This window comes from Scyliorhinus torazame, chromosome 6 (genome assembly GCF_047496885.1).
Source record: "Scyliorhinus torazame isolate Kashiwa2021f chromosome 6, sScyTor2.1, whole genome shotgun sequence".
Taxonomy (NCBI): Eukaryota; Metazoa; Chordata; class Chondrichthyes; order Carcharhiniformes; family Scyliorhinidae; genus Scyliorhinus; species Scyliorhinus torazame.
Window position 1 is genome coordinate 148,770,690 of NC_092712.1, and position 23,923 is coordinate 148,794,612.

At 50.9% G+C, this 23,923-nt stretch overlaps 1 protein-coding gene across 1 annotated transcript in view; it reads left to right on the forward strand.

Annotated features, from left to right (window-relative positions):
* mocos (molybdenum cofactor sulfurase) overlaps positions 1-23,923 on the forward strand; it is a 421,047-nt gene that overhangs the window by 381,118 nt on the left and 16,006 nt on the right. Inside the window, exons 11-12 of the mRNA XM_072508890.1 lie at positions 9,108-9,232; positions 17,638-17,749. Of these exons, the coding sequence (XP_072364991.1) occupies positions 9,108-9,232; positions 17,638-17,749 (237 nt within the window). The remainder of the gene's footprint in view (positions 1-9,107; positions 9,233-17,637; positions 17,750-23,923) is intronic.

The window sequence follows — 23,923 nt, forward strand, 5'->3', positions numbered from 1 at the left end:
TTTGTTGCCCCGCCAGCTGGCGGAAATGGCGTTTGTTGCCCCGCCAGCTGGCGCGGAAATGGCGTTTGGTGCGGGAGCGTCAGCGGCTGCCGACAGTTTCCCGCGCATGCGCAGTGGGGAGAGTCTCTTCCGCCTCCGCCATGGTGCAGGCCGTGGCGGAGGCGGAAGGGAAAGAGTGCCCCCACGGCACAGGCCCGCCCGCGGATCGGTGGCCCCGATCGCGGGCCAGGCCACCGTGGGGGCACCCCCCCGGGGTCAGATCGCCCCGCGCCCCCCCCAGGACCCCGGAGCCCGCCCACGCCGCCTGGTCCCGCCGGTAAATACCAGCTTTGATTTACGCCGGCAGGACAGGCAATTTCTGGGCGGGACTTCGGCCCATTCGGGCCGGAGAATTGAGCGGGGGGGGTCCCGCCAACCGGCGTGGCCCGATTCCCGCCCCCGCCCAATCTCTGGTACCGGAGACTTCGGCGGGGGCGGGGGTGGGATTCACGGCGGCCAACGGCCATTCTCCGACCCGGCGGGGGGTCGGAGAATGACGCCCCAGATTTCTCTGCACCTGGCACCTTCCCGTGTAAATACATTAGCCTCATGTACATAGTCATGGAAATAACATGCACACACATAGTCAGGTACATTCACTACACGATATTTATTGTCACACAGGCACATGTTCTTCATATTAAAGGGGGATGTCATAATATACACCAGTATATTATGGTGCAGACACACACATACACTGATGGACATGCAGTGGGACCAATCAGCATACACAACACCGCAGCCAATCACCAGTGAGAGCACACGCACTATAAAGACAGGGGACAGGAGAGTTCCCGCTCATTCTAGTAGCAGCCAGCTCGGAGCACAGAGCTCACAGCCTGCAACACAGACATTCACCATGTGCTGAGTGCATCACCTGGTTAGGATTAGGCAAGGGTCAACAGTTAAATCTGGTATTGCATTTACCCACAGTTCAAGTTTGTTAATATCGTTAACCTTATAATAAAATAGAGTTGCACCACTTCCAGTGTTGGTGACCTGTTTATGATCCAGAACACCCAACACATCAAGTTCATGTCACATAAAATTATCCTCCTCTCTCACTAATCCCATGCCCCTTCTTTTGCAGGATCTCCACCTGATGAGGCCAGGGCATGCGGAGTCATAACCCACCCTCCACCACCTGAGAGAACACCTTGGAGGAGAGCTCTGAGGAGTCCACCGGCGAGGCGTCACTGCTATCACCCACACATTCCTTCAGCACATTGATACACACCTTGGTGGGCGACATTGATGAACAGGATTCGGGGGCACAATCTGGTGAGCACCACACAGCTGCTGATGCACAGCAGAAGGAAGCAGGAACATCTAAAGGAGACAGCAGTTGGAGGTCTGCTAGATACCAGGACTCAACTGAGTCCCAGTCAAATGCCCAGTCTCTGGACAAGGTCCAGAGCTGCTGCGATATAGATGCTGGGATGAACCATGTGATTCAGGAGGGGGTGTCAGTGACATTCCAGCGACTGCAAGGATGATTGGAGGAGTACCAAAGACTTCAGGCGCAGGAAATGGTGCCAACATTGCATGACACTGAGGCCAACACTGCTAGTGTGGTGACCTGGAAGACAATATTTGTATCTTGAGTGTTGGTATCCTAGGCATGGTTCATTCAATGATGATCGTGGCTGATGGCCTACGTATCATGTCCCAGTCAGCGAAGGATGTCATCGAGACACAGGTGGACATTGCTGAGGCACTCCAGAGCATGGCCGAGTCACTGAGGGCATTGGCACCATGGTGCAAACGATGAGGAGCCTCCAGGACTTGCAGCGCCAGATGACTCGGGCATCAGGAGCTCACTCCAGCTGCCGCTCCATACCATGGAGTTTCCAGGGCCCTTCGGGCATCCTCAAGGAGGAGGAAATGCTGGAGGCCAACACTGGCCTTCCACCAAGGAGACTACGGTGGTCTACAGTTCTTCCGATTCCCCCACTCCTGACAGTGGTGCATCTCAAGGGCAGCGGACAGAACATGGTGGCATGGCAACGCCAGTCATCAGCCGTCTTCTGGCACCAGGTCCTCCAGAAGACATCTGCCAAGGGCATCAAAGGCCACAGAGCGCAGCAGGCTACCTCCACCTTTGATGTACATCTTAGGGACACACCTAGGCAGAGCAGTAGACCATTGAAGATCAAGAAGAGTGAGGAGCACTGATTGGGCACTGGTGAGGTTTCTATCTGTAACTCAGAGAAATGGGAGAGTGGAAGGGGAGGGGTGTGTTGATCTGGCTGGCACAGCCTCATCTTTGGAGAATATGGAGATAATCGGGCAGCACGGTAGCATTGTGGATAGCACAATTGCTTCACAGTTCCAGGGTCCCAGGTTCGATTCCGGCTTGGGTCACTGTCTGTGCGGAGTCTGCACATCCTCCCCGTGTGTGCGTGGATTTCCTCCGGGTGCTCTGGTTTCCTCCCACAGTCCAAAGATGTGCAGGTTAGGTGGATTGGCCGTGATAAATTGCCCTTAGTGTTGGGTGGGGTTACTGGGTTATGAGGATAGGGTGGAGGTGTGGACCTTGGGTAGGGTGCTCTTTCCAAGAGCCGGTGCAGACTCGATGGGCCGAATGGCCTCCTTCTGCACTGTAAATTCTATGTATATAATGAGGGCCTCCCTGGTCCTCGTCACATTTCGGACCCTCACCAGAGCCTGTCCTCCATCTTTTGGCCTGCCCTCGGGCTTGTCATCCAGCTCCACCTGGTCTGCCTACTCCCCAGAGGGGGCCACATATCCCACTGCCCCCTTCTCCTCCAGCATATCGTCTAGCTGATGTACTAGATTGGATAGGCCACAAAGTGGGAGACCTTCTGGGGAGTGTACTGCAGGGCACCACCAGACCAGTCGAGGCATCTGAACCACATTTTTAGCAGCCCGATGCAGCGCTCAATGACAGCACAGATGACAATGTGGATGGTCATTATACCGGGTCTCCGCCTTGGTTTCAGGCCTCCGCATCGATATCATCAGTCATGTCCTCAGCGGATATCCCTTGTCCCCCACGAGCCAATCTGACAGCCTGGGGTGGTCCTCAAAGACACTGGGCATCTCCGAGTGCCCCAGGATGTCGTCATGCATGCTGTCAGGGTAGCGGGCACACACGTGCATGATCCTGAAGTGGTGGTCGCACACGATCTGAACATTCAGATAGTGGAACCCCTTTCCGTTAATATAGGGCACTCTCTGATACCCGCAGAGGCCTGGATCACCTGGTGAGGGGAGCAAATCCTTCAACCCGGGAATCTTTGTGGGCCTAGTCTAACTTGAAGATGATATTCTCTGATACCCGAGCATACAGAGCATCCGTTCCCTCCCAGATGCACCTGAGGGTCTGCAAGATGCCACACAGGTTCCCGCTCGAGCCCTGGAATGACCCGGTGGCATAGAAGTTGAGGGATGAGGTGGAAGTCACTGCCATCGGGAGTGGGTGTCCATCGCCTCCATTGGGCGATATGTCCGAGATGTAGCTCAGGTGCCACGCTGTCCCTCTGCTGAGACGGAGTCTTCTGGGACATATGTTGTCCATCCGCTCAAGGAATGTTGAATGATTCCTATACACCTTGGGCCATTGCTGGCCTCCCCTTCAGGGTTCCTCCTCAGCCTGATGGCGGCCGGGTCTTCAGGGTGGCCCCCTGCACATGGCGTGCTACCTCCAGCCCTTCATTGGTGTTGTTATCTTCTATGGCGTCTGCCCACCTCAGCTGCCACAGGCACAGGCAAGGGCAGCCTCTGCAGGATCGACATCAGCAAACATTGTTTCATCAAGAATGAATTGTAGAAGGAGAGAGACTGACAATCAGTTAGGGCTTCCTCCCAGGACCCTCAAATCCCCCAAGGCTCCCCCATCCTTACCATGACTATTCCACCTTCTCTCAGAGTGCCATCCAGTAAGCTAGTTGTGATGGCAAACCTTGCTTTGCACACTCACTCCCGGCCACATAAGGAGACCCTAGACCCCAGACCTCTGCCGGCAACATTAGGAAGGCCGTGCTTAGCTGCTCTAAGCTCATCCAGCCACCACAGCCGGTATTCTCCGAAATCCCGGCAAAGTGTTTGACGCCGGCGTAAACACCGGAGTGGTGTACGCCTGTGTTAACGGGCCTCCTGGCCCAGCAATTCACCACTGTTCAGGGGGCTAGCATGGCGGCGGAGAGCTGTGCGCTGCTCCGGCACCGAAAGGCAGCCCTGCATGGCCGGAGCGGGTCCGCGCATGCGCGCGATGGCTGGCGCATGCGCCGCCTCCCGCGCAACATGGCGGAGCCCTACAGAGACTCGGCGCGGAGGAACATAGGCCCCCCCCCTGGAATGAGCCCGCCGATTGGTAGCCCCCAATCGCTGGCCTGACCACCGTGGAGTCGGATCCCCCCGCCACCCCACAAGGACGGCCCCCGCAGCCAGAACTTCGAGGTCCCGCCGGGTGGGACCACATATGAACCACGCCGGCAGGACTCAGCGGCCACTCGGCACGTCGAGCAAGGAGAATCGCCGCAGGGGGGCACTTTCAACGGCCCCCGACCAGCGCTGCGACAACCGCGCGTGCGTGACTGGTGGGTCCGCGGAGAATCACAAAAGCGGCGTCTCGCCGGATTTCCGGCGTGAACGGCTATTCTCCGCCGGCCGCGATTCCGGCACGGAGGGTCGGAGAAACCCGCCCCTACTATTTGGCCGTGAGAGGAGCTTCGGTAGTGAAGCCTGCTCTTTACTGTTTGATTGTTGGAAGCTGCCTCTGTGGTGCTGTCGCTCCTAGAGTACAGGCATACTGTTCAGGCATTAAAATGTGCAGGACCTGTAGTGCATTAATCATCCTCTGAGGTATGGCACATGTGAACTCAAGGAGGTACTTCAGAGTTCAGAAGACGTTAGTGTTCTCAGAACTAACAAGACTAATTCCTCATTTGAACTGAAAGCTGTGAAGCTAGAGGCTGCTCCCAGTCAAAGGGGGTGACGTTGACCTTCAGTATAGAAGCCGCAGCAGGACTCTGTCCTGGAAGAGTTTGGTAGGACAGACAGGCTGCAACTGTGGTTGCCCCTGTCATGGATCTCCACAATATTTAAAGACTGCTTGAAGGCCTCACAGACCCAAAGCTCCTCACTCTCTCCTGTGAAAAGTCCATCTGTTTGTAACCAAAACATTTTGAAGACTTAATGCATGGTTGTCCTAGTGAAGGCTCAAGCTTGATGCATTGCTGGGCCTATGTTCTGTTATTCAGTCATCAGGCTCCATCAGATAAACATGCGTTGAATCAGTAATAGAATAGCTTCCCGAAGACTGCCTGCTCTGAGTCCCTGGGTTTGGTTACCACTTTCCCTTGCCAATCCACCCTTCTCATCTGAAGAATCCCTCTCTGAGTCTCCTGGCCCATCATCTAGCTCATCCTGCTCCCTCCGCCCTCCAGATATGGGGCCCTCCTGACTCTCTGCCTTTTTGAGTGTCACGCCTCCTTGCTGTGCCATGTTGTGCAGCATGAAGCACACAGCCACCATACAAGGCACCCTGGCAAGTGAGTATTGTAATGTGCCATAAGAGCCGTTCAGGCAGCAAAAGCAGATCTTTAGAAGCCGTTGGCCTGCACAGTGAGGCTCCCGGTTTGCTGGCGGTTTTCATTGTGACAGCAATCTAACCACATACCTGGGGAATTGTATGAAAGATCTGCGGAAGATTTAACTGGCTTAGTATGAGTGATTCATGGCAGCTGTCAGGAAAGCATGAATATAGACATGGAGGAGGTTTTCCCTGTGATTACTCACTGGCTGCACATTGAGTGAATGATATACCTGTCTGTTTATGAATCTGTGAAGTCTATCAGTTAGTTGCCTGGTAGCAACATGTATACAGTCAACAATGCCCAACACTTGAAATCCAGCAATGACAACGAATCATGTGGCCCTCTGAGCTCAGGACACTGTTATCAGTGCAGACCTTGATTCAGTTGCCAACATTCACGAAGAGGACATCCATAACTAAGATACACTGGTGTGCTGCTGATTTCTGATTGGCCTTCCAAAAGACTCAACTGTGCAACATGATTCAGTGGGACATTAAAAGGTGGCCTCATCAACAAATGTCACATAAGCTCTAAACTGAGCAGTTTAAAATTAAGCAGTTAACTTCCAAAGCTGTACATGTGGGGTTCCTGACCTTCCCCCTTCCAGAGCTGCTATAAGTGACCAGAAACAGAGATTGGACTTCAGCACTTGGCAGCCAGCTTTTTATAAACCTGTCTCTGGGGACCGGAAAATCTCTGCCCCTTTTTCTGTTTTAATTTCAATGCAACTATATGTAACCCTAAGAATAAGAAATAAGACTGGTTAGTTTCTTGTTGTTAAATTTAAGGATGTGTCTGATGCTGGAAACGCTGCATTAATTGTCCATCCCTAGCTGCATTAAGTATGTATTGTGGGGTAGGAATCACATGAAGGCCAGACTGAATAGAGATGGCAGACTTTGTTCCTGAAAGACATTGGTGAATCTGTTGGGTTTTTACAATCTTCCACTGTTACCTTACCTGGTGACAATCCATCCATCACCAGATTTACTGAATTCATTGTCCTGATTTGAAGTGGTGGAATTTGAACTCACACGCTCCGGATTGCTAGTCTAACACCATAACCATATAGGCTGCAGTACCACCATTTTGTGGAGTCAAGGGGCTAGCAGGTGCTCACCTTTGCCTAACCAGTTCTGGGAGGAGGGAAACTTTGGTTAGGTCACCCTCTTCCAGACCCTAAACTCCCCTGTCCACTGCTCACTCAATGGCGGGAATTCCTCCTCACACATACACCGCAGTGGTGGCGGCAGCCCTCCATTGGCCAATGGCAGGATCTCCCGGTCCCATCAAAGTCAAGGGTGTTTCTCGTTGATTGTATCCTCTGTTGGCGGGGAATCGCAGCGGGGGCTCGCCATCGGTGGGACTGGAAGATTTCACCGGCAGGAACAACCAGAAAACCTTACCCCCCCCGCCCCGCAACCTGGTAACGCCCCCCGGACTTGACCCCTGGCAGTGCCAACTTGGCACCCGGGCACCTTGACACTACCAGCCTGACACCCTGGCAGGTGTCAGTAGGAGTGCCAGGGTGCCAACCTGCCCTATCCCTGAGCACCTGGGGATCTTGTGTTGCTAACTTTGGTTGGCTCTTAATTCGTTGCCCGTTGGGTCTTTACTGAATTTGCTATGTTTCTATAACCTTTGCTCTAGAGTCGCCAGGTATCTTTATGATACCGCCATGAGGTTCAAGTTCAAGCACTGATCAATAACTCGACACACCAATTAGTAAGATTCAAATCAAAACACATTTATTATACACAGTCAATCACTACTCATGCATAAATCTCTACTTACTAGACTATCTCTATCACTAAAAGGCCTATACTTAGCTTCGGAACTGGCCCACCAGGTCAGGGGAACAAATGGCCTTTTGTTCGATTCTGAGTCTGCAGGATTCAAAAGCTGGTATGGACTGGTAGCTAGGAGTGCCTATCTCGTAGCGTGTGTTGACTGGAGACTTACTTGGTTGATGCGGCGGCTAGGCAGGTCACTGTCAAGGGTTGTTTCGCGCTGCTAAATGACCCTGCCAAGAAGACCAATTTGAACTTGGGGGCTCTACTTTATAGTCCCCAGGTGCTTCGCTCCATTCGGGGGCGGACCCCGTATCTGGTTCCAAGTGATTGGACTACGTTCCGATCCCTTGGATTGATTTCTCCAATACTGGAGTTGTTCCCTGATCGCTGGGCAGTCCCTGAGTGTCCATTGGCCTTCCTTTGGCTTGGCTCCTGCTGGCGCCGAGGAGTCTGGCTTGGCCTTATTCACCTTACATGTTTCAATTGTACCCAGGGATCGCTCATTAGTATGCAGATGGCTGTGAGTTTCAGTGCTGTCTGGGCTTTTGCAAGTTCTAATACACAGGAGACTTTGCACTTGCTAGTTTTTGCCTGTGTTGGCTGAATTTCCCTGTAGTCTTTGCGGATCTCCATTTTAAGTCGGGAAGTGGCCAACCCAGGTGGCTACACTTGTATAGCCTGGGAGTCCCCTGCCCCCCAGGTGCCATTATAACTGGTCCACCTTTGTGGAAACTAGTACTAAATGAGGCCCTGGTGAGGTCACCCAGGCATGGCCGTTAGGTCATGCATATTTAAATGCGCCTAAGACTGATTTACATATGCAGATCTGGATCACGCCCAGTGTAAAATCTCGCGGGGCGTTTTGAGCGCCCCAAATCCCCTGAGAGGCCTCACGTGAGATTCCACGGCCTCGTCCTGATACAAGTTGAACACAACGAGGCCACTAAGTCATTCCCAATTCTTGAATTCCCTACTCAGTGCCATAGACTGGCACGGCGCAGATTCAATATTCAACTTTACCGAACCCTTAATCTAATCCCACAGAGGCGGATTAGGAATAGAAGAGCAAATAAACTGTTAAAGAGTTTACGACAGACCAAATTCATGCATCTTCTGGTAGAAAACAGTTGTGAAATTTCTGTGATGTGAGAGTAGTCTTCTTTTGAACAGTATGAAATAGTTCGTAAAGACTCCTTTAGCATCACCTTCCAAAGACTCCTTTAGCATCACCTTCCAAAGACTCCTTTAGCATCACCTCTGCCATCAAGAAGGACAAAAGCAACAGATACACCAGAACACCATAATCATCAAGTTTCCCTCGAAGCCACTCGCCATCCTGACTTGCAACTATATTGCCATTTCTTCACTGTACCTGAAGCTCCTTTGCTAACAGCACAGTGGGTATTCCTACAGCACCTGGCTCAAGAAGGCGGCTCACCACCATTTTCTTGAGGCCAATTGGGAATGAGCAATAAATGCTAGTCTAGTCAGTGATGCCCACATCCCACGTATGAATAAAAGACATGCCCCAAAAGGCTCAATCAGGGCTAGGCTATGGGTCTACCTGCTTTCATGGCTACCCCAGGTGATTACATAGCTTCCAGGTGAGGTGGGTCTGTATTCTGATCACAGCTTTATGGGACAGACTGGATGGGCCAGGCATTTTTTGACTATCTGTATCTTCAGAAAATTAATGTATATTTTCTTAATGCAGAGTAAAAGGATTGGACTGTGGGGAAAATGTTGCAAGGTGGATCTCAGCATTTCTTGGACGGCGGAGTTTTCTGATCCGACAATGTTCTAGTTTTCATCGAGCCTTGAAAAAGCAGCACATGCAAGGTAAAAAAACCTAAAAATAAATTGAAAACTGACATTAACCAAGGCCAATCATTTTAAACATTGACCATTTATATTATGCAGTAAGTAATTCCCATTATCTAATATCACAGTGCTAGGTTGAAAGGAATCAAAGTTTTACAACAACATCTTGTCGTATTAAAGGCATTATATAAATATGAAACATTCCAAGACACTTCACAGGAGCATTCCAAAATAAATAGGTCACCGAGCCACAAAAGAGATATTAGGTAGTTGACTAAAAGCTTGGCCAAAGAGGTAAGTTGTAAGACATTGGAGGAAATTTAGGTGGCGAGGTGCAGTAAGGAAATTCCAGACTCTGGGCCAAGGCAGCTGAAAGCACAACCACTAATGGTGGAGTAATTATGATTGGGAACATGGAAGAAGCCAGAATTATAGGAGCAAGAAGCACAGATATCTCAGAGGGTTGTGTGATTGGAGGAGATGATAGCTTTAGGGAGGGGCAAAACCATGGGGGGTTTTGAAAACAACAGTGAGAATTTTAAAATCAAGACATTGCAAGAAGGAGGTCAGCAAGCACAGGGCTCGTAGGGGATCAGGACTTGCTACGGGTTAAGGCACAACCACCCAGGCGTGTTCTGGAATAGCCAAGTCTAGAAGTAACAAAGGCATGGATAAGGCTTTCAGCAGCAGATCAGCTGAGACAGGGCTGAAATCAAATGATGTTATGGAGATGGAAAAGGTGGTCTTACTGATGATACAAATATGAGGTCAGAAGCTCATCTCAGAATCAGATAAGGCACGAAGGTTGCAAACAGACTGGGCTAATCTCACACTGTTGCAAGAAGAGGGATAGAGTCAGTGGTTAGGAAACAAATTTTGGAACACAGAGCAAAAACAATCGCTTCGGTCTTCCCAATATTTAATTGGAGGAAATTTCTGCCCTTCCAGTACTTGATGTCAGATAAGCAGCTTCATAATTTAGCAACAGTGGAGGAGTCGAAAGGTGGTGGTGAGGTATCGTTGGGTTTTGTTGTGAAAGCTAATGCCATGCCTTTGTGCAGTTTTGCAAGCAGCAAATAAGAAATAGGAGGAGGCTAAGCATTGATCATTGGGGGGCACCAGGGGTAACAGTGCAGGAGCATCCGCCCGCTGGCGCAGGGTGTGTATCTCTCTGTGCCGCCAGCAGGGTACTGGAATATCAGAATGTTTTTTGGCCGACACTTCATTCTCCACTAGATCGGGAAACCGCTACCGGTATTGGGCAATGGAGAATCCAGCCTCAGAATTCAATTCCGACATAATTTCTTTAAGGTGACGGAATCTTACAGAGAGGAACTCACCTCCTGTTACCCCAAAGCTTGTCCACCGTCTGCAGAGCACAAGTCTGGAGTGTGATGGAATAATCTTTCCTTGTCTGGATGAGTTCAGTTCCAACAAAACTTGAGAAGCTTGGCACCATTCAGGATGAAGCAATCCGCTTGATTGGCACCCTGTCCTAAAATATTCACTCCCCCCATCACTGACGCACAATGGCAGCATCTACAAGATGCACTGCAGAAACTCACCAAGGCTCTTACAAACCCACAAGCTCTAACATCCAGAAGGACAAGGGCAGCAGGCACATAGGAGCACCACCACCTGGAAGTTCCCCTCCAAACCACTCACTGTCCTGACTTGGAAATATATAGCCATTCCTTCACTGTTGCTGGGTCAAATTTCTAGAACTCCACCCTGAACAGCACTGTGGATATACCTCCAACTCAGGGACTGCAGCAGTTTAAGAGAACTCCTCACCACCACCTTCTCACAGGCAATTATGGATGGGAAATAAATGCTGACCTAGCCAGTGACACTGACATCCCATAAATTAATTTTAAAAATCTGTCATTCTTTCATATCAGACTGAATAAATTTATTTAGCAATTCAAGGATCCGGGGGGGTTGAATTGGATGCCACTCCAATAAGCTCATAGGGAATGAATGCTATGTCTTCTTCCTCAGCTTCTTGCTTGATATCTAGTGGCAAAAGTCATTTCCTTATGATGGCACAGTTATACAACATACCAACACAAATAGAGACTTGCTCAGCCAAATACTGCAGGGCTCCTCGAGAGTGGTACAAGCACTGACATTGCTGTTTTTGTATGCAAATGATTAGATTTCCACAGCATATAGATTGCAGCAATTCAAGAAGGTGGCTCACCACCACTTCCCCGAGGACAGTTAGGAATAGACTGGCCAGACTTCCGGGTGTGGCGATGACCAGCTGAGTCGCACGTTTCGGCAGCTCCCGGTGGAACGGACTTTTGGGCTCTTAATAAGAGCCCCAACGGCAATTTTAACGGCTAAAAGTACTGTGCGGTGAACCAGAAGGGAATCCCCCCTGGATACGGATGAAAAAAGGAGAGGAAGGTGGCCGGATTGCGGTGGATCCTTTAGAGCAGCGGCAAGGAAGGCAAGCAAAAACCAAGATGGCGTCGGAAGGTGGCAGTTTAATATGGGGCCCTGAACAACACGAGTTTTTGAAACGCTGCGTGGAAGAGCTTAAAAAGGAAATGAAGAAGGAGCTGTTGGCCCCGATATTACAGGCGATCGAAGGGCTAAAGGAGGAGCAAAAGACCCAGGAGCGGGAGCTTCGGGTCGTGAAGGCAAAGGCTGCCGAGAATGAGGACGACATACAGGGCCTGGTGGTGAAGACGGAGATGCACGAGGCACACCATAAACGATGTGTGGAAAGGCTGGAGGTGCTGGAGAACAACGCGAGGAGGAACAACCTAAGGATTCTTGGTCTTCCTGAAGGTGCGGAGGGAGCGGACGTCGGGGCATATGTGAGCACGATGCTGCACTCGTTAATGGGAGCGGAGGCCCCGGCGGGTCTGCTGGAGGTGGAGGGAGCATATCGAGTGATGGCGCGAGGACCGAGAGCAGGAGAAATTCCTAGAGCCATAGTGGTGAGATTCCTCCGTTTTAAGGATAGAGAGATGGTCCTTAGATGGGCAAAGAAAACTCGGAGCAGTAAGTGGGAGAACGCGGTGATCCGCGTATATCAAGACTGGAGTGCGGAGGTGGCGAGAAGGAGGGCGAGCTTTAATCGGGCCAAGGCGGTGCTTCACAAAAAGAAGATAAAATTCGGAATGCTGCAACCGGCAAGACTGTGGGTCACATATCAAGGGAGGCACCACTACTTTGAGACGGCGGATGAGGCGTGGACTTTTATCGTGGAAGAAAAATTGGAATGAGCGGGTTATTTAAAAAAAAGAACGTTTGAAACAAAGTGGTGGGGCGAGTATGGGGGGCGAAGAGGGGGGTAAAAAGGGGGGAAAGAGGAGTTTTATGTTATTAATCCTGCGATGTGGTAACTTTTCTCTCTTCCGCAGGAGATGGTGGGGGGAGGAAAGGAGGTGGAGGAGATGGGGCGTTGGCCATTGGGGGCGGGGCCAAGGGGGAAGCGCGGGCTTGGTTCCCGCGCTATGATAATCATGGCGGGAATAGGGAAGCAGGAAGGAGGGGGCATCGCACGGTGCGAGCCGAGGTCACGGGGGGAAGCCGAGGTCGGCCAGAGTTTGCTGACTTCTGGGAGCAACATGGGGGGTGTAACTACGCTAGTGGGGGATCTAGCGGGGGGGGGGGGTGGGAGGGGGGAATTATTGGGCTGCTGTTGCTGGGGAGAGGGGGGAGCTGGCATGGGGTGGGATGGGCGGGGGGGCACCGCCTGGGGGGGGACACAGCTGCGTGGGAACCGGGTGAGGAGCTGGAAAAAGGGGATGGCTAATCGACAAGGGGGGGGGGGGTAAAAAGCCCCCCAACCCGGCTGATCACGTGGAACGTGAGAGGGCTGAACGGGCCGATAAAGAGGGCACGGGTACTCTCACACCTTAAGAAACTTAAGGCAGACGTGGTTATGTTACAGGAAACGCACTTGAAACTGATAGACCAGGTGAGACTACGCAAAGGTTGGGTGGGGCAGGTGTTCCATTCGGGGCTAGATGCGAAAAACAGGGGGGTGGCTATATTAGTGGGGAAGCGGGTAATGTTTGAGGCAAAGACTATAGTGGCGGATAGCGGGGGCAGATACGTGATGGTGAGTGGCAAACTACAGGGGGAGACGGTGGTTTTGGTAAACGTATATGCCCCGAACTGGGATGATGCCAATTTTATGAGGCGTATGCTAGGACGCATCCCGGACCTAGAGGTGGGAAAGTTGGTAATGGGGGGAGATTTCAATACGGTGTTGGAACCAGGGCTGGACAGGTCGAGGTCCAGGACTGGAAGGAGGCCGGCAGCAGCCAAGGTGCTTAAAGATTTTATGGAGCAGATGGGAGGAGTAGACCCGTGGAGATTTAGCAGACCTAGGAGTAAGGAGTTTTCGTTTTTCTCCTATGTCCACAAAGTCTATTCGCGAATAGACTTTTTTGTTTTGGGAAGGGCGTTGATCCCGAAGGTGAGGGGAACGGAGTATACGGCTATAGCCATTTCGGATCACGCTCTACATTGGGTGGACTTGGAGATAGGGGAGGAAACAGAAGGGCGCCCACCCTGGAGAATGGACATGGGACTAATGGCAGATGAGGGGGTGTGTCTAAGGGTGAGGGGGTGCATTGAAAAGTACTTGGAACTCAATGATAATGGGGAGGTCCAGGTGGGAGTGGTCTGGGAGGCGCTGAAGGCAGTGGTTAGAGGGGAGCTGATATCAATAAGGGCACATAAAGGAAAGCAGGAGAGTAGGGAACGGGAGCGGTTGCTGCAAGAACCTCTGAGGGTGGATAGGCAATATGCGGAGGCACCGGAGGAGGGACTGTACAGGGAAAGGCAAAGGCTACACGTAGAATTTGACTTGCTGACAACGGGTACTGCAGAGGCACAGTGGAGGAAGGCACAGGGTGTACAGTACGAATATGGGGAGAAGGCGAGCAGGTTGCTGGCCCACCAATTGAGGAAAAGGGGAGCAGCGAGGGAAATAGGGGGAGTGAGGGATGAGGAAGGAGAGATGGAGCGGGGAGCGGAGAGAGTGAATGGAATGTTCAAGGCATTTTATAAAAAATTATGCGAAGCTCAACCCCCGGATGGGTGGGAGAGAATGATGGGCTTTCTGGACCGGCTGGAATTCCCCACGGTGGAGGAGCAGGAAAGGGTGGGACTGGGAGCACAGATTGAAATAGAGGAAGTAGTGAAAGGAATTAGGAGCATGCAGGCGGGGAAGGCTCCGGGACCAGATGGATTCCCAGTTGAATTTTACAGGAAATATGTGGACTTGCTCGCCCCGCTACTGATGAGGACCTTTAATGAGGCAAAGGAAAGGGGACAGCTGCCCCCGACTATGTCTGAGGCAACGATATCGCTTCTCCTAAAGAAGGAAAAGGATCCGCTGCAATGCGGGTCCTATAGACCTATTTCCCTCCTAAATGTAGACGCTAAGATTCTGGCCAAGGTAATGGCAATGAGGATAGAGGATTGTGTCCCGAGGGTGGTCCATGAGGACCAAACTGGGTTTGTGAAGGAGACAGCTGAATACGAATATACGGAGGCTGCTAGGGGTAATGATGATGCCCCCACCAGAGGGGGAAGCGGAGATAGTGGAGGCGATGGATGCCGAGAAAGCATTTGATAGAGTGGAGTGGGACTATCTGTGGGAGGTGCTGAGGAGATTTGGTTTTGGAGATGAGTATGTTGGATGGGTGCAGCTGTTGTATAGGTCCCCAGTGGCGAGTGTGGTCGCGAATGGACGGGGATCTGCACACTTTCGGCTCCATAGAGGGACAAGGCAGGGATGCCCTCTGTCCCCATTATTGTTTGCACTGGCGATTGAGCCCCTGGCAATAGCATTGAGGGATTCCAAGAAGTGGAGGGGAGTACTTAGAGGAGGAGAAGAACACCGGGTATCTCTGTATGCGGATGATTTGTTATATGTAGCGGACCCGGCGGAGGGGATGCCAGAGATAATGCGGACACTTCGGGAGTTTGGAGCATTCTCAGGATATAAACTGAACATGGGGAAAAGTGAGTTGTTTGTGGTGCATCCAGGGGAGCAGAGCAGAGAAATAGAGGACTTTCCGCTGAGGAAGGTAACAAGGGACTTTTGTTACTTGGGGATCCAGATAGCCAAGAATTGGGGTACATTGCATAGGTTAAATTTAACGCGATTGGTGGAACAAATGGAGGAGGACTTCAAGAGATGGGACATGGTATCCCTGTCACTGGCAGTGAGGGTGCAGGCGGTTAAAATGGTAGTCCTCCCGAGATTCCTCTTTGTGTTTCAGTGCCTCCCGGTGGTGATCACGAAGGCTTTTTTCAAAAGGATCGAAAAGAGTATCATGAGTTTTGTGTGGGCCGGGAAGCCTTGGTGGGGTCCCCGATAAGAAATAACCATAGGTTTGCCCCGGGGAGAATGGATGGGGGATTTGGAATATGGCAAAGAGCAGGAGTAACGCAACTGAAATATCTGTTTGTGGATGGGAAGTTCGCAAGTCTGGGAGCGCTGACCGAGAAATATGGGTTGCCCCAAGGGAATGTATTCCGGTATATGCAACTGAGGGCTTTTGCGAGGCAACAGGTGAGGGAATTCCCGCAGCTCCCGACGCATGAGGTGCAGGACAGAATGATCTCAAAGACATGGGTGGGGGACGGTAAGGTGTCAGATATATATAGGGAAATGAGGGATGAGGGGGAGATTATGGTAGATGAGCTGAAAGGGAAATGGGAAGAAGAGCTGGGGGAGGAGATTGAGGAGGGGCTGTGGGCGGATGCCCTAAGTAGGGTAAACTCATCGTCCTCGTGTGCCAGGCTAAGCCTGATTCAATTTAAGGTGTTACACAGGGCGCATATGACTGGAGCACGGCTCAGTAAATTTTTGGGGGTCGAGGATAGGTGTGCGAGATGCTTGAGAAGCCCAGCGAATCACACTCACATGTTCTGGTCATGCCCGGCACTTCAGGGGTTCTGGGTGGGGGTGGCAAAGGTGCTTTCGAAGGTGGTGGGGGTCCAGGTCGAACCAAGCTGGGGGTTGGCTATATTTGGGGTTGCACAAGAGCCGGGAGTGCAGGAGGCGAGAGAGGCCGATGTTTTGGCCTTTGCGTCCCTAGTAGCCCGGCGCAGGATACTGTTGATGTGGAAGGAAGCCAAGCCCCCGGGGGTGGAGACCTGGATAAATGAATTGGCAGGGTTTATAAAGCTGGAACGGATTAAGTTCGTCCTAAGGGGATCGGCTCAAGGGTTCACCAGGCGGTGGCAACCGTTCGTCGAATACCTCACAGAAAGATAGAGGGAATGGAAAAGAAGAAGGCAGCAGCAGCAGCCCAGGGGAGGGGGGGGGGGGGGGGGGGAGGAACCAGAAGGACTCTCAGGGTTGTTAATATATATGTATAATATGTATAGGTCGTTGCTATAAATAATTGTATATTGGACTGTTAATCATATTTTTGGAGAGTGTTTATCTGAGACAAGGCAGTTGCCATTTAGTTTTAGTTTTCGTTTTTGTTATATATTATTTATTCTTTGTTTATAAAACAGGTCATTGTTATTTATACTGTTATATTATTGTGTAAAGGATACACAATGTACTGTGATGGTTGACCAAAAATTTTCAATAAAATATTTTTTTTAAAAAGTAATAGACTGGCCATGTCGCAATGCCCAAATCCCGAAACAAAACAAAAAATGCAAAGTACAAGAGTTATGTGTCACGTTTTCAGTGAATAGCCGAATAGCCACCATTTGGTTTGCCATGGTGGCTAAAATACAGCTGGCACAGCAACCTGCCACAGAATGAACAGGTAGCTGCGAGGATACAGGGCATGGGCCTGTATGATGCACTGTCTCTGATCACACATCAGTTGCACTTTTAGGGAACATTCTTTCAGTTCAGGGTTGGCAAAGTTGACATGATGTACACAAATCAAGGTATTCTGAACAATGGGGGAACCTGAAATTCTTAAAACTTTAGTACACCTACCTGCTTCTTTCTGGCAAGAGGAATTAAAATGATGTTATCTCTCTTGGAATTTGGTGTTTTCCATTATGCAGCATTGCATTTCAAATTACAAGATACCCACTGTTAATATCTCCAGCTCCATTCCAGACAGAGCCTGAGGCAGACACGTTAATTGCCGTAGTCACCTTCACTGGCACTGGCAATGCAGTCCTTGTCCTACTCTCAGTTTGCAGTTGCAGCTGCAACAGTTGACAGATTTCACTAAAGAGGGAGAATATGAGAGTAAAGAAGACAAAAGTTCTCCTTAAATGTTTCAGGTATTAAAGCAAATAATAACAAGTAAATTTTGAAATAGCTGCTGTTGCATTCTAATAGTACATATTTTCAAAGCTGAAATGTAACGTCCAATTATTTGCCCTAACGTAACTTTTCAGAGGTTAAAAATGCTGCCCACAGTATCTTCCACATGTCTTCAATTATATTTTTAAATTTTCAGTTCAAAACCAAGCTTTGATCCAATCACCTTCCCTCTCTTTGGTGAATGAAGCCCAGTATCTTCTCATAAACAAGGCGAGCATTCTACACCTCAAGGAACAGATATTACAACGGTAGGATCTATCCAGAAAGAGTAATGAAGAAAAAAATATAAAATGATGCCAAGCAGATTGTGGTTGTGTTATTCAATGAAAAGCTAATAATGTTAAGTATTTGCCATACTTTCAGTCAAGTTCTCTTAGTAAGAAAGAAAATGGATTGCAACAATAGCATTAGTTTATAGCATAGACATTTCACGCCACATGACATGACAAAGCAGATGAGACATTGAGGACAATAAAAGTTCTACGTTCTGACATTCTGGCTGTATTGTATAAGACTGACACACTAGATATAGATAACCCAACCCTCAACCTAGCTACTTCAGTACAGTTATGACACTGGCATTCACCAAACAATGTGGGAAATTGTCCAGAAATGTCCTATCGAGAAATACAAGGACAAACCTAACCCAGCTAATTATCACGCTATCAGCCTTTTCCCAATCATCAGCAAAACAATGGGAGAAGTCTTAAGTGCCGTGAAGCAAGAAGTACTCACCTGCTCACTGACACTGAGCTCAGCATTGGACCCCAGCCTTTATTCCAACATGTGTTTGAGCTGAATGCCAGAGAATAGGTGACAGTATCCACCTTTGGCATCACGGCAGAATTTGACCCCATAGGGCACCAAGTAAAACTAATGTCAAAGGGAAACTACTTATAGCTTCAATAATAAGTGTTACGATCCCAGTTGCTGTTATAACTGGATAGGAAGATCCCAGAATGGAACCTTAGTACAAAAGAATTTTTATTTTCTTTATAAAACATGGAGGAGCAGAGTCACAGGACTTCCAATTAGTTCAAACAACAAGAAAGAAAGCATGAAAAGTTGGATTATTATAGACACAGATTTAAAGATCAACACGGATTACAAAGCACATCATAAGCTACAATGGTATCTTTAACATAGAAAGTCCCTTTTAAGCACACAAGATGACTGTGGTTAAATAAGCGGACTCCACTCTGAACCCGAAGTGAATGTCTGAATTTCTCCTCAGAATCCCCACAGATGGTTGTCACATGAGAGTTTCCAAACTCCATCCCCAAAACACACTTTAAAATCTTCTCTCATAAGTATGCTTTCCGTTAGTGGTTTGCATTCCGAAATCCAGACCAACTTTTCCAAATGGCACCTTCAAACAAAGGTACCTGCTCTACTTTTGACAACAAATCCAGTCCAGGATTTTACACAAACCTCTTCAGGAATTCTTTCGTCTTAACTGCTTTTCCACAAACTCCGAGATCCAGCCAACAATTTCCATTGTTATTTCAACTTCCATTCCACAGGTCGTAGTAAAACCTCACAAACCTGATGAAGCACTATCAATTACCACAAAGACGAGAGTAGTGGAATAATCAAGGCTTTATTGAGCAAAGATGGTGTGCCTCCTGTAGCTGGAACCGGAATGGCTGCAGCACCGGCGAGCACACACATTTATACGCCGCCTACTGGGCGGAGCCAGCAGGCTGGGATTTACCCATGTACCTCTATTATACGTGTCCTCCCGTAATATATATAACACTGCTAGTGGTGACTACCACATTCACCCCCTGTTAAAAAAGAGTCCAGCGGGGGGGTGGAAAAAGAATAACAAGTTCAGTCTGTCGGGGGCCTTGACCCTCCTCTGCGATCGCCTCAGTCCTGGTGGTGATGTGGTCACCTGTGACTCCGGGAGCGTGTTGTCCTCGTCTTCGGCACCCCTGATTGGAACCAATGGGAAGACGGATCCTCCTGGGGCGGGGGTTGCGGTGAGGTTCGCTGGGGGGAGGGGGAGTGGCGCAGGGGTGAATGAGGCAACCGAGGGGGGGGAGGGGCGGTGTCAGGTCGGGGGCCGTGGGTGGGGATCCAGCAGGTGCCAGGTCCCGGAGGGAGACTGTGTCCTGGCGCCCGTCGGGGTGTGCCACGTAGGCATACTGCGGGTTCGCGTGTAGGAGGTGGACCCTTTTGACCAAAGGGTCCGACTTATGAGTCCGCACATGCTTGCGAAGGAGGATGGGACCAGGAACTGTCAGCCATGTTGGGAGCGAGACCCCGGAGGTGGACTTCCTGGGGAAGGCAAAGTGACGTTCATGAGGGGTCTCGTTAGTCGCAGTGCAGAGGAGCGATCGGATGGAGTGGAGAGTGTCGGGGAGGACCTCCTGCCAGCGGGAGACTGGGAGATTTTTAGACTGCAGGGCCAGCAGGACGGCCTTCCAGACCATCCCGTTCTCCCTCTCCACCTGTCCGTTTCCCTGGGGGTTGTAGCTGGTCGTCCTGTTCGAGGCAATGACCTTTCTGAGCAGGAACTGACGCAGCTCATCACTCATAAAAGAGGATCCCCGATAGCTGTGGACGTAGGTGGGGAAACCGAACAGTGTGAAGATGCTGTGGAGGGCTTTAATGACCGTAGCAGAAGTCATATCGGGGCATGGGATGGCGAAAGAAAACCGGGAGTACTCATCGACCACGTTCAGAAAGTACGTGTTGCGGTCGGTGGAGGGGAGGGGCCCTTTGAAGTCCATGCTGAGGCGTTCAAAGGGATGGGAGGCCTTCACCAGGTGCGCTCGATCTGGCCGGTAGAAGTGCGGCTTGCACTCTGCGCAGACCTGGTAGTCTCTGATGACAGTCCTGACCTGCTCAATGGAGTAGGGCAGGTTGCGGGCCTTGATGAAATGGAAGAACCGGGTGACCCCCGGGTGGCAGAGGTCATAGTGGAGAGCCCGGAGTTGGTCCACATGTGCGCTGGCACATGTACCGCGGGATAGGGCGTAAGGGGGCTCGTTGAGCTTCCCCTGGCAATACAAAATCTTGTAATTATAGGTGGAGAGCTTGATCCTCCACCTCAAGATCTTGTCATTTTTGATCTTGCCCCGCTGTGTGTTATTGAACATGAAGGCAACCGACCATTGGTCAGTGAGGAGAGTGAATCTCCTGCTGGCCAGGTAATGCCTCCAATATCGCACAGCTTCCACAATGGCTTGGGCCTCCTTTTCGACAGAGGAGTGCCGGATTTCGGAGGCATGGAGGGTGCGGGAAAAGAAGGCCACGGGTCTGCCCATCGGGTTGAGGGTGGCGGCCAGAGCTACGTCCAATGCATCGCTCTCGACCTGAAAGGGGAGGGACTCGTCGACCGCGTGCATAGTGGCCTTGGCGATGTCTGCCTTGATGCGGTTGAAGGCCTGGCGGGCCTCAGCAGTCAGGGGAAAAACTGTGGACTGGATGAGTGGGCGGGCCTTGGCGGCATAATTAGGGACCCACTGGGCATAGTAAGAGAAAAACCCCAGGCATCGTTTCAGGGTCTTGGGGCAGTGGTTGAGGGAGAGTTCCATGAGGGGGCACATGCGATCGGGGTCGGGCCCTAGAACTCCGTTTTCCACGACATAGCCAAGGATGGCTAAGCGGTTGGTGCGGAACACGCATTTCTCCTTATTGTATGTGAGATTAAGGAGTTTGGCGGTCTGGAGGAATTTGTGGAGGTTAGCGACGTGGTCCTGCTGATCGTGGCTGCAGATGGTGCCGTTATCTACGTATGGGAAGGTGGCCCGCAGTCCGTACCGGTCAACCATTCGGTCCATCTCACGTTGGAAGACCGAGACCTCATTGGTGACGCCAAAGGGAACCCTAAGGAAGTGATAGAGGCGGCCATCTGCTTCGAATGCAGTGTATTGGCGGTTCTCCGGGCGGATGGGGAGCTGGTGGTAGACGGACATCAGGTCCACTGTGGAAAAGACCCGATACTGCGCAATCTGATTGACCATGTCAGATATGCGTGAGAGGGGGTACGCATCGGGCTGCGTGTACCGATTGATGGTCTGACTGTAGTCAATGACCATCCTGTGTTTCTCCCCAGTCTTTACTACCACCACTTGAGCTCTCCAGGGGCTTTTGCTGGCCTCAATGACCCCTTCCCGCAGAAGCCGTTGGGCCTCCGACCTGATGAAGGTCCTGTCCTGGGCACTGTACTGTCTGCTCCTGGTGGTGATGGGTTTGTAATGGGTGAGGTTCGCAAACAAGGAAGGCGGATCGACCTTAAGGGTCGTGAAGCCGCATATGGTGAGAGGGGGTAGGGGTCCGCCGAATTTTAAGGTTAAGCTTTGGAGGTGGCACTGGAAGTCCAGGCCGAGTAACAGGGCAGCGCAGAGTTGGGGGAGGACGTAGAGCCGGAAGTTGCTAAACTCTACGCCTTGGACGGTGAAGGTCGCGATGCAGTACCCCCCGATTTCCACGGAATGGGATCCAAAGGCCAGGGAAATTTTCTGGGTAACGGGTTGTACGCGAGGGAGCAGCGCCTTACCGCCGTGGGGTGGATGAAGCACTCTGTGCTCCCGGAATCAAAAAGGCAGGTCGTCTCGTGCCCATCGATTTTCACCGTCGTTGTTGCGGTCACGAGGTTGCGGGGCTGGGGCTGATCCAAGGTGATCGAGGCGAGCTGCGGCAGTTGCTGGGAGGTCCCGGGCTGGTCAGCGGTGGTGGCGGTAGCGGCAGGCGATGAACGGCCAGACGAGCAGGGTTCCAAAATGGCGCCGAAGATGGCGGCCCCCCCCATGGCGCACATGGCGGGCGGCCATGCCGGAGAAGAAGATGCGGCACCCCTGGGTCGCACATGGGGGGTGCAGGAACGCCGGGCCTGGAAACAACAGCGACCGACCCCCCCTGGCAAACAGAAATGAAGTGTCCCTTCTTTGCACATCCGTTGCAGGTTGTGCTCCGCGCTCGGCAGTGCTGCTGGGGGTGTTTGTTCTGCCCGCAAAAATAGCACTTGTGCCTTCCAGCGTTGGCTGGCTGCCGCGCGGCGCAGGCTTGCGGTGAGCTGGAGTCGGCAGCTGGAGGGTGCCGCACGGTCGGAGGCGTTCGACTGGACGTTACGGGAGGCCACTTCTAACGTGTTCGCGAGCAGCCTAGTTCCCGCAAGATCAAGCGTACCCCCTTCCAGTAGGCGCTGGCGGACGTACGCAGACCTCTTGCCCGTAACGAAGGTGTCTCGGATTAAAAGTTCTGTGTGCTGGACTGCCGAAACTGCCTGGCAGTCGCAGTTCCTGCCCAGGATGTGCAGGGCACGCCAGAAATCGTCCAGAGACTCACCGGGGAGTTGCTGTCTCGTGGACAGGAGGTGCCTGGCATATAGTTGGTTGACTGGCCAAATGTAATGTCCCTTCAGGAGCTCCATCACTTTGGAGTAAGTGGATGCATCCCGGATGAGAGGAAAAATGTCAGGGCTCACTCATGAATAAAGGACTTGGAGCTTCTGCGCGTCCGAGCGTTCCTCAGCGGATGTTCGGAGGTAGCTTTCGAAGCAGGCTAGCCAGTGGTCAAAAGCGGATGTAGCGATGGCTGCTTGAGGGCTCAGCTGCAGGCAATCAGGCTTGATGCGAAGATCCAGCGTTTTTAAATCTTTGCTCAATAAATTGATGCATTATCAATTACCACAAAGACGAGAGTAGTGGAATAATCGAGGCTTTATTGAGCAAAGATGTGCCTCCTGTAGTTGCCACCAGAATGGCTGCAGCACCGGCGAGCAAACATATTTATACGCCGCCTACTGGGCAGAGCCAGCAGGCAGGGATTTACCCATGTACCTCTATCATACGTGTCTTACCGTAATACATATAATACTGCTAGTGGTGACTACCACACCTGAAAATCACTTCAGATAACTTTCTGGCATCTCAGCCTTCTTCTCGGCTCAGCCTGTTTTTACTGGACAGTGCTCTGTCTCGTACCTTTAACCTCAGACTTCTTGGAAATCTCTTTTAATATCTCTAGTTTCCTTAACTAGCTGCTCTTCAGATCGTTGCACATGTTTTCTTAACCAATACTCCATAGTTTGACTTTTTTTTCCAGCGAACCTGAGAGAGCTGCTCTCTCTCTAGCCTTCTAAACCAACTGCTTCCAGCAGAGTTATGAGAGCTGCCTTCTCTCACACTACCTAACTTCAACTGCAATCAAATTAACTAACAAAACCTTTAAAACCTCTATAGCTTACAAGGCTCCAGTTACAAAGTAAGACCCACATGCTTATGCCTTTTATTCTTCGTGCCGTAGCCCTCTCGAAGCACAATAGAGACACAGTTGGAACTTAACCAACCCCACACTTACAAACAGCATGGATCTAACTAGGTTTTACCCTTCCAGAAACAGAAACATTACATTAAACCCACTTAAAACTATACCTTATTTCTAATGTTTACCAATACAGATATAGATCC